The sequence below is a fragment of the Osmerus mordax genome, chromosome 4 (assembly GCF_038355195.1).
Source record: "Osmerus mordax isolate fOsmMor3 chromosome 4, fOsmMor3.pri, whole genome shotgun sequence".
Classification (NCBI taxonomy): Eukaryota; Metazoa; Chordata; class Actinopteri; order Osmeriformes; family Osmeridae; genus Osmerus; species Osmerus mordax.
This window is the reverse complement of record NC_090053.1, coordinates 11,560,651-11,569,777: the sequence shown is the minus strand read 5'-3', so window position 1 is coordinate 11,569,777 and position 9,127 is coordinate 11,560,651. Positions and strand designations below refer to the sequence as shown.

The following is a 9,127-nucleotide window of genomic DNA, read 5'->3' as shown; positions in this document are numbered from 1 at the left end:
TCTGTATAACCTATTTTAAAATAATGATGTTCATGTAAGCTATCCTTTATCATGCTTGGTGTTGGGATGTTCTGAAAGAAGAAACTCATCCATCCAGTATGGACTGTCCCAGATGAGTTTATGCCTCAATGAACATAAACAAACATAACATTTAGAAAAACGGTCTTATAGGCTACTTGTCTGAAAAACGTTTAAAAAAATGACAATATTTTTTTATAAACAGGCTATTTAGGAATTTATATTTCGCTCGGGCTAGGCTACATGAGTCAAAAAGGCCTATTATCATAGCTTTGTAGACCTATATTTCATTTGGATTCTTAAATATTAATCAAATGCGTCTGTTATCTTGTGTGTGTAGTAGGGTAACAGCCTAACAATCTCTCCGGGTAGCCAACAATAGGAAAAATATTGATAATTTTAGACTATTAATCATCATCCTTCTTAGAGTGGGCAACTAATCACTAATTTAAACTAATCATCTTGGACATTTTGTTGCATTATCCTACACAGAGAAGTGAATCCGGAAAGATTATTTTATTTTGCAGACCATATTGTCGATTTTTTTGTTAGCCTATTCTACAAACACGGTACCCCATCCTAATACTTCTCCTTTTAGGACCACGCAGCACTCCCGACCCTTATCCGTGCTTTGGCAAGGCACCAAGTAGCACAAATACCGACTAGCCAATGGGGTTCAGGGGGAGGTCCGTGAGCTCTGACCAGTCAAACACAGTCACTTTCCTTATATGGCAGCTCATCTCCATGGTAACGTGTGCTAAGTTGCAGCAGTCGTGTCAAAGTTCACTATATAGAGAGCTCAGTGAGCTGATCAGAGAGAAAGCATTCTGCCTGCCCAACTCCTACAAATCGCAATCATTTCCTAACCTCCCCCTTTTTAACATATTTGATCACTTTGATTCTCTATTCTTTTTCTTATTATTTTTCTGCGCATGAAGGAGGTTCTAGGTTGTGATCTTTTTGTTTTAGAAGGCAATCATTTGCTCGTCGGAGAGTTGACTTCATTCTAAGCTCCCAAGCATTGGCTTCAGTTGCGCGCCGCTGCTCGCGCTTTACCTCACAAGAAGAAAAAGGAGAAGCAGCAATATTTTTTTACCAGTTGATGATTTTCCTCAAGACTCGTGCTGGAACTTGATAGCACTCGCTGCCAGTGTGTACATCAATTGCGTTTTATGCCGCTGTCACGTCGTGTGCAATTTGCTGTTCGGTTTCTTGAATAGCCATACCTCGTCTCATTATTACAATCATTTAGTCAACATTTTTCCCTTGATGGGTCTCCTGGATGGCTGACTGTAAGCGCCCCTGGACTTGGCCTTTACGCGAAAGGCAGCGACTCAGCTCGCCATCACATCAGTTTTGAAACGTGAGCTTCGCAGCGGCTGCAACAGCGATAGCCCTTAGATATCTCGACATTTTTCGGAAGATTCCACGGACATTTGAATAAAGTAGGGTATTGACAATTACTTGACTCGCCTATATTGAGTATAACGTTTTGCATTCCTTAGGCTAAACGATCATCGCTACACCAAAAACGGCAGACAAAAAGTTTCTTTTCGTTGACTGATAGATATGGCAATGGTAGTGTGGAGAGGCTCCCAGGACGATGTGGCTGACACTCAAGGTACTCTTTCTTCGCAAGCCCAAGGAGGACTATCCCTTCCAACCCCTCAACCAGGCCAGTTGAATCTGACAGCCTCTCAGGTCGCCCCTCCGACCCCTCAGACACCCGTCCAAGGACCCCCAAACAACACGCAATCTACGCCGACAAACCAGACGACGCAGAGTCAATCGGAAAAGCAGCAACCGCAACACATAGAATGTGTGGTTTGTGGTGATAAATCTAGCGGTAAACATTATGGCCAGTTTACTTGCGAAGGGTGTAAAAGCTTCTTCAAACGGAGCGTACGAAGGAACCTCAGTTACACATGCCGTGCCAACAGGAATTGTCCAATTGACCAGCACCATCGCAATCAGTGTCAGTACTGTCGCCTTAAAAAATGCCTAAAAGTTGGCATGAGACGGGAAGGTATTGGGATTTTTGTTTTCTTACTGATGTATCTGTCATGTGAATCCTCGTGCGGTGAATGAATTGTGTAGTTGTATGCTTCGGTCCACTATATCCTCTCCCGGGTCTTCCTCTCTCGGCTGTACGGCCGAGACACGCAATGGAGCCGCTTGCTCTTGTGCTCGATACGGAGCTCATCAAACCTACATTTTAGCGTTCGAAAGAATAGTTCCAGTCTAACGCATTATTTTCTATTTCAGTCATGTGACTGCGATTCAACACTTTAGAATTTAACATTATTCTTGATATGGATGGTCAGTCAATAGATATTCATCTGGATTTGAATACAAACGCGCTATTATGGCGAGTGTCGAAAGAGGACAACGTGTGTGTAGGCTAGCCCTTATCCCCCATTACTGTTTATCTCGATCCGAAAGCGGGGCTTTAATCAGCATAAGGCATACATAGCATATATCTTAATTGTGTTTCGTGTTTAGTCTAAAATAGTTTGTAGTATAACTAGCTAAATTGTTCACTAAGTAGGTTAAAGGTAGGATAAAGCATGCAAGGTCTGCCTTTCCCTATTTCTAGGCTACTCATGTTGCTGAGGCCCAACAAAACAGCCAAATTTACAGATTTATGCAAAGGCATTCTCTACAATATTTAGTTGATTGGAAAGGCTCAGGTTGTGTCGATAAGGATGCTAGCAACATGTAGGAATATGCATCTCAGCCATTGCTTAAAAAGTGTTCTGTCTTAAATACAAACACAGGATAAGCCATAAGCCTACACTTGAACATGTAGGCATCTTTGACAATCAGAACAATGGCGATTGCTTATACTCCCATTCATCTCAATTTGACTGTTATCATGTAGCATTACTGCGTGCAAGGTCAGAATACATGGTCTCATGATGTATAGAATTCAGGTATCAATATCTGCAGTTTCTCTTTTTACTGCAGCGGTGCAAAGGGGACGGATGCCACCCACACAGCCACACCACGGCCAGTTCGCCTTGACAAATGGGGACCCACTGCACTGCCATTCTTACTTATCCGGATATATCTCTCTTCTGCTAAGAGCGGAGCCGTATCCTACGTCCCGGTATGGCAGTCAATGCATGCAACCCAACAACATCATGGGTATCGAGAACATTTGTGAACTTGCAGCCAGGATGCTCTTCAGCGCCGTGGAGTGGGCCAGGAATATCCCATTCTTTCCAGACCTTCAGATTACTGACCAGGTGGCTCTTCTGAGGTTGACCTGGAGTGAGTTGTTTGTGCTCAACGCCGCGCAGTGCTCCATGCCTCTCCATGTGGCTCCACTTCTTGCGGCGGCTGGCCTTCACGCCTCCCCCATGTCTGCGGACAGAGTGGTCGCCTTTATGGACCACATTAGGATCTTCCAAGAACAAGTGGAAAAGCTTAAAGCATTGCACGTTGACTCTGCTGAATACAGCTGCTTGAAGGCAATTGTACTTTTCACTTCAGGTAAGCTCCAATGAATCCGTTGGGTGTGCGTGTAGTAGGCTAGGCTTATGCATGTGTCAAACATTTTAAACTCATTGTTCAAAAAGGGGTCTAGATTATCAATTGAAGACAATAAGGTAATTGAAATGTCAAGTTAGCCTACGGCCTGTCGTAAACCCTGGGTAGCCGATTGCAGCGAGAGCATAATGGGCGTCCATTTGCATTGAATGATTTAGCAATAATATAATTATTTTCGTTCAATTTGTTGAGAATCCATCCCCATGTACTACTTTACCCTAAAGTAATTTACAATCACACATACGATTTTTAGGATATCATACAAAGTTTTAGTTTAATAAAGAAAGTACGTAAACATAATGTCCCTGTGCAAGTGTTCCTTCAAACTCTGCGAAATAGCATTAAGCTATGACACAGGCTACTTGCTATTGCTAGTGTGAAATATCACAGGACTGACGATGAGATGTCTCTTTAGTAGTACTTTACTTATCATTAGTAAGCTTATATGTAGGCCTATGTCCAATCTCTGGTTTATATGTGCAAATGCACATATAATTGCACAAAATGACAGATTGCACAAAATGACAGATATAAATGATGTCACCCCTTGGGGGAGGGGGGTGGTAGAAAAGGAAAGACTAGCTTAATGCTCCATTCACACACATTACAGCCCGTCCCACAACGTAGGCTTTGTCAAGCCACCAAAAATACAGGAATTAGAAAATGCATAGAAGCATACGATTTGTTGCCTTATGAAGGCACGTTTAGATTGATGTGCTCAATCATTAAACGTGTTCTAACTGATAGTTTATATATTCAGATATTCTGGACACACTCTATAACTGGGTCATAATCCAAACGTGCTGGCTATATTCTTACAGTCCTCTACATACTTACATTTAACTTTTAAAAAGGTAATGGACGTGCGGAAATAATTTGCTTCATACATTATAACGCTAGGCAGTATTTGGTATTCACAATTACTATATAGCCAAAATGCATGAATGCTTCTTTTTTTTTTTTTACATCCTTCGCATATTGGTCGACTTTTAATTATAACACTTAAGATTTATTTATTTACATTTCCTACCGAATATGTCATTGTACACATCTTGGCAGTGTAACTAGTCACGTTGTATAGCCTACTCAATGAATGTGTATTCATTATATCTTAAAATTCCGTATCCCCCAACTCATTTAAACGAGGTTGCCTGTCGGGTTGTAGTCCTACTCCTGAAGCGAAATGTGCAGAGGTCACAACTCCTAACCCTTTCCCCTCTTCCGTGCGTGCGAGCGTGCATGTTTTTGTCGGCGAGAGAGAGAGAGAGAGAGGGGGGGGGGGGGGGGGGTGAGAGCAATCCTAACTGGTTGTATTTAGGAAAACTCTTGTCAGGTTCAAGTGTACATTTACACATTTATTAGCACCACAGATAGTAGTTTTTTTCATGAAATAGACATATTAAATGATGAAAACTCAGTCTTTTAGGACAATTCTTTTTAAATGATAAGGTCAATTCAACAAAATATAATACATGGAAAGTGCTGTCTTGAATAAACAATGGACTCAGTATGAACATTGATGTAGGTGGTAGGCCTCCATTGCTGTCAGAAATACTGTACATGTGATATCATGAGGATTTCAGTCTATTAGACTATTGTTGTATGTTATATGAATATATATTGTACATATATGCTTATTTGATATGTCAGTTAATTTATGAGCATTGTGGTAATATTTTACCACTTTTCTATGTATTAAAAGTTTATATTTATGAAACCAACATGATTAATGTTTTTCTGTCTTCCTCTAGATGCTTGTGGCCTCTCAGATGTGGCCCATGTGGAAAGTTTGCAAGAGAAGTCTCAATGTGCCCTGGAGGAATATGTTCGGAGCCAGTATCCCAATCAGCCAACTCGTTTTGGGAAGTTGTTACTTCGCTTGCCTTCGCTCCGCACAGTCTCTTCTTCAGTCATAGAGCAATTATTTTTCGTCCGATTGGTAGGTAAAACCCCAATTGAAACCCTCATCAGGGATATGTTGCTTTCGGGGAGCAGTTTTAACTGGCCTTACATGTCAATTCAGTAAGCAGAAGGAATGAACAAAGGGGCTAAGACTACAATGGTTAGAGCCTCTTTTGTAGAAGGAAAACGGCTGTTACACGAGCTCGCTTTCATGAAGAAAGACATTGTGAAATGACTGTGAATTTTAAAATTGAGACATCCAGTGAACTTTCAAAATGCAGATAAAAGCTCCCAGTGTCATTCGGAACAACCGGCTTCTTATCCATTTTTTAAGAAAGAAGAAAATGAAACAAAAAAATATGAAAAGGATTTTGGTAATCCTTAAAAGGAAAACAAATCTATAAAGTGCATTTAAAATGAAAAATTGGAAAAAAAAACTTAAGGGAAAAGAAAAAGTAAGTTTTCTTTTTCCAACCTACTTGTCCTGTGTCCATGTATCTATAGCTGTGTTTTGTATTTTTATTTTGTTCCTTCTTTCTGGTTCCAAACCGGCATATGTGATTATGTAGTACAGGTGGTGTTCTTTTCTAAAACCATGAATTATTTTAAAACAGTAAAGTAATGTACAAATGTTCTTCAAGAATTAAAATTTAATCCACAGCAATAGGAAAAGGCTTATGAAAATACATGCTTAATGCTGCAAGCGCACTTACTCAAGATGGCCCAATTAACTGGGAAAGGGTGTTTTCCAGTTTTTAGTGTAACTTTTTGACCCAGCTAAATAATTTGCTTGTTTTAAAGGTTGATAGATGGACTGTCAGGGTCCAGTTACTTCTGTAACTGTTTCCAGTTAGGCTAGTCAGTGGAAAATCCGCTCTAAACTGAGATTTTACAAGGGACAACTGCCTATGCGACGGTACAGGCCACCCTAATTCTACCTTTAAATGGTATTAATGCAAATGAAACCCTCATACTTACATGTAGCCTTTAAGTATCTCTGTTCAACGATGATTCATAGCCTATAGCCTAAACTTTGGCTAAAGTAAAACAACTATCCATACCTATTTTCAAATGGTCATGGGTCATATGTTTTTACATTGCTGGAAAAGGGTTTAATAGCAGTATTATTATGACCTCCCTGAAATGTCACCCTTCACTTCAAGCATTAAGTGCCTGACAAGCGCGATGTAATTTCTTATCAAAATGTTGATTAAGTAGGCCTATAGAACACAATTAGATTTGAAACTTCAGTCTTATGCTTGAGCATTTCACTTGAAAACATTTATTAGAAGCAGTATTGTTGTAAATATAGGTCAATTCATTTCAACGAGTTTTCCTTTATACAAAGTATATGTGATTAAGAAATCTGTGGTTGCCATTTTTTCGGTAATACGTCTTCAAATTAAGTGGCAGACTTAGCTAGTAGCACTGAAAGTTATGTTTGTAATGTATATACATATTACGACAAATGTTTTCTTTTCATGTATTTAGACTGTGAATGCATGGCCACAGGTCGCTAACCTATTTTACCTTTGATATATATAAATGTAAATGTTTTTTGACTGTATAGATATAATCTGTGCATTCAGTACACTAGCCCTTGTATTTAAAAAAGAAACAAAAGTTCAATATTAGGCTTAGACTAAACAGGGTGAGCTGGTTTGGAAAGGAGTACTATTTTGACTTAGTGTTCTGCTCCTTCGGTCTACGACAGATGCCTTGTGTGTGTGTGTCTGTGTGTCTGTGTGCATGTATGTGTGCGTGTGTGTGTGAGTGTGCGTGCGCGTGTGTTTGTGCATGCATGTGCACATGCGTGCGTACATGTGTGTGAAAGCTAGCAATTTTGTCCTTGTTTTGAGGCTTTTCTTCAACACACAAGACACCATGTTGTGGTCGGATAAAAAGGGATCATATTGTGTAGTTGATTGAATACTGATCTTTGGCTGTTCCCATGCCACATATGGACCAGAGAATGATACATGATTGTAATTATGAACAGTTTAAACTGACCCACGTTTTTATATAAATATATAAAAATATATGACTGCAGGGTATTGATAACGTATAGATACTTTTTTTATGACGATTATTATTATTATTATGATTATTAATTGCAAGTGATACATGTGAGTGTGTGTGAAAGTTTATAGTTAAACACAATTCTTGTTTGTTTGTGTTAGCTTATTGTAAACGAGCATTCTGCTGTAAATTTGTTATTGGTATTAAATTATAATTTATGAATTTGAAAACAAAAGTTTACTATGTTTGCTTATTACCATTGAAACTATTGTATGTGTGCGCGTGCACATAGTCCTGTCTGGGTCAAAGTAGGTGTGTGAGAGAGAGAGAGAGAGAGACAGACCGAGAGAAAGAGAGAGAGAGAGAGAGAGCAACAGAGAGAGCAAGTTTACATTCTGCTTAAATTCCTCCTTCTGAGAGGAAGAGAGAGAGAGAGACTGGCTTCTTTTGGTTGACGATTATTTTCTGTTGTCTCAAATATGCTGGCCTTGTTAACAAGGCGTGTGCTAGTTAGTTCAGTCACTAAGTTAACTTAAAGTTATTTGTTACAAAAACGGAGATAGATTGTGGGTTAACCTGATATTGTGATGTTACATAGGCCTAATTTATTTCAAATTCAAACGTTTACTGTCCAGGCAATGCCTTGTCGGTTGACTATATATAAAATGTAGGCCACTTGCAGTTTATGGAAAATGCATTTAGAGGTTATAGCCTATGGTTTCCTTACTTTAAAGTTGAAAAGATAGACCATCAATCCATTAGACAAACTTTTTAACACGACGGACTCCACCCCAAGTTTAGCAGTCTTTTATTTGGAATTTGACGATGGAGATCAAGCGTGCCGTCCCGGCTTCAAAACTGTCCTTTAATCTGTGTCCCCGTAGTCAATACTGCAACGAATGCTATGGCCACGGTTCATGCATAAGAGAAACCATACCGCAAAAGCAGACAGAGTCATCAATAATAGCTATTAGGCTATAAGCCGATATCTGTCGAAACGCCCCAATATTTTCATAACCTATAGTGATTGTTGTTATCCTTGCTGTTCTTGTCAAAACGAATCTAGGCTTCCCGGGGCAAGGGTGAAAAGGAATAGGCTATTTATATGACAATTTCTTCGATTCCAAAAACACTAATGTTAGCTACCTCAAGCCCATTTGCTTAACTGCTATATCTTACCACGCAAATCCATTAATATAGGGCTAACACTGAATACCGTTTTCGTAGACTAAAGGCATACTGCTAACATAACTTAAGATAAACGTTTATTTGAGACGACATTAGCTATATCTTACAATTGTCAAGGATAACTCTACATTGAATGCCCTTTCCCTCATTTTTAATGGCTCATGCCATTGCCAATAAGTTTGGAGTCTTTTGGACCACTGCTTTACTGGTGTGGATTTTAGTTGACAGCGTGTTGAAGCTGAACTATTATTTGCACTTATTCTCCTTTATTAACAAACTAATGAGTCACCACTCAATCCAATGTCATATTATTAAATCCTTGAGGAAAATGTACTACTTCAATTTGCGATTAAACTTCGCATAGATCGTAGGGCCCTAACTAAAACAGATTTAGCTAAATCTTTGTCTTTGCTTTCCGCTTTTGAATGCTGCAGTCCCGCCAATATGT

General features: G+C 39.4%; 1 protein-coding gene across 2 annotated transcripts; it reads left to right on the top strand.

Moving 5' to 3' along the window:
• Positions 1 to 1,217: 1,217 nt before the first annotated feature.
• On the top strand, positions 1,218 to 7,689 carry nr2f2 (nuclear receptor subfamily 2, group F, member 2). 2 transcript variants are annotated; one of them, XM_067234964.1, is made up of 3 exons: positions 1,218 to 2,044; positions 2,986 to 3,513; positions 5,322 to 7,689. In XM_067234964.1, exons 1-3 carry the CDS (start codon positions 1,588 to 1,590, stop codon positions 5,594 to 5,596), a joined length of 1,260 nt encoding a protein of 419 aa, XP_067091065.1. In that variant the 5' UTR covers positions 1,218 to 1,587; the 3' UTR covers positions 5,597 to 7,689. The 2 variants fall into 2 exon arrangements, with proteins under 2 accessions (XP_067091065.1, XP_067091064.1); XM_067234963.1 differs by having other exon boundaries at positions 2,968 to 3,513.
• Positions 7,690 to 9,127: the final 1,438 nt, after the last annotated feature.

What these genes read in the sequence shown, in the direction of transcription:
- nr2f2 (XM_067234963.1), top strand. Translation starts at nt 1,588, where the DNA reads ATGGCAATGGTAGTGTGGAGAGGCTCCCAGGACGATGTGGCTGACACT. An exon ending in AGTTGGCATGAGACGGGAAG is followed by an intron (nt 2,045 to 2,967) that starts GTATTGGGATTT and finishes CAATATCTGCAG; the next exon opens with TTTCTCTTTTTACTGCAGCG. An exon ending in AATTGTACTTTTCACTTCAG is followed by an intron (nt 3,514 to 5,321) that starts GTAAGCTCCAAT and finishes GTCTTCCTCTAG; the next exon opens with ATGCTTGTGGCCTCTCAGAT.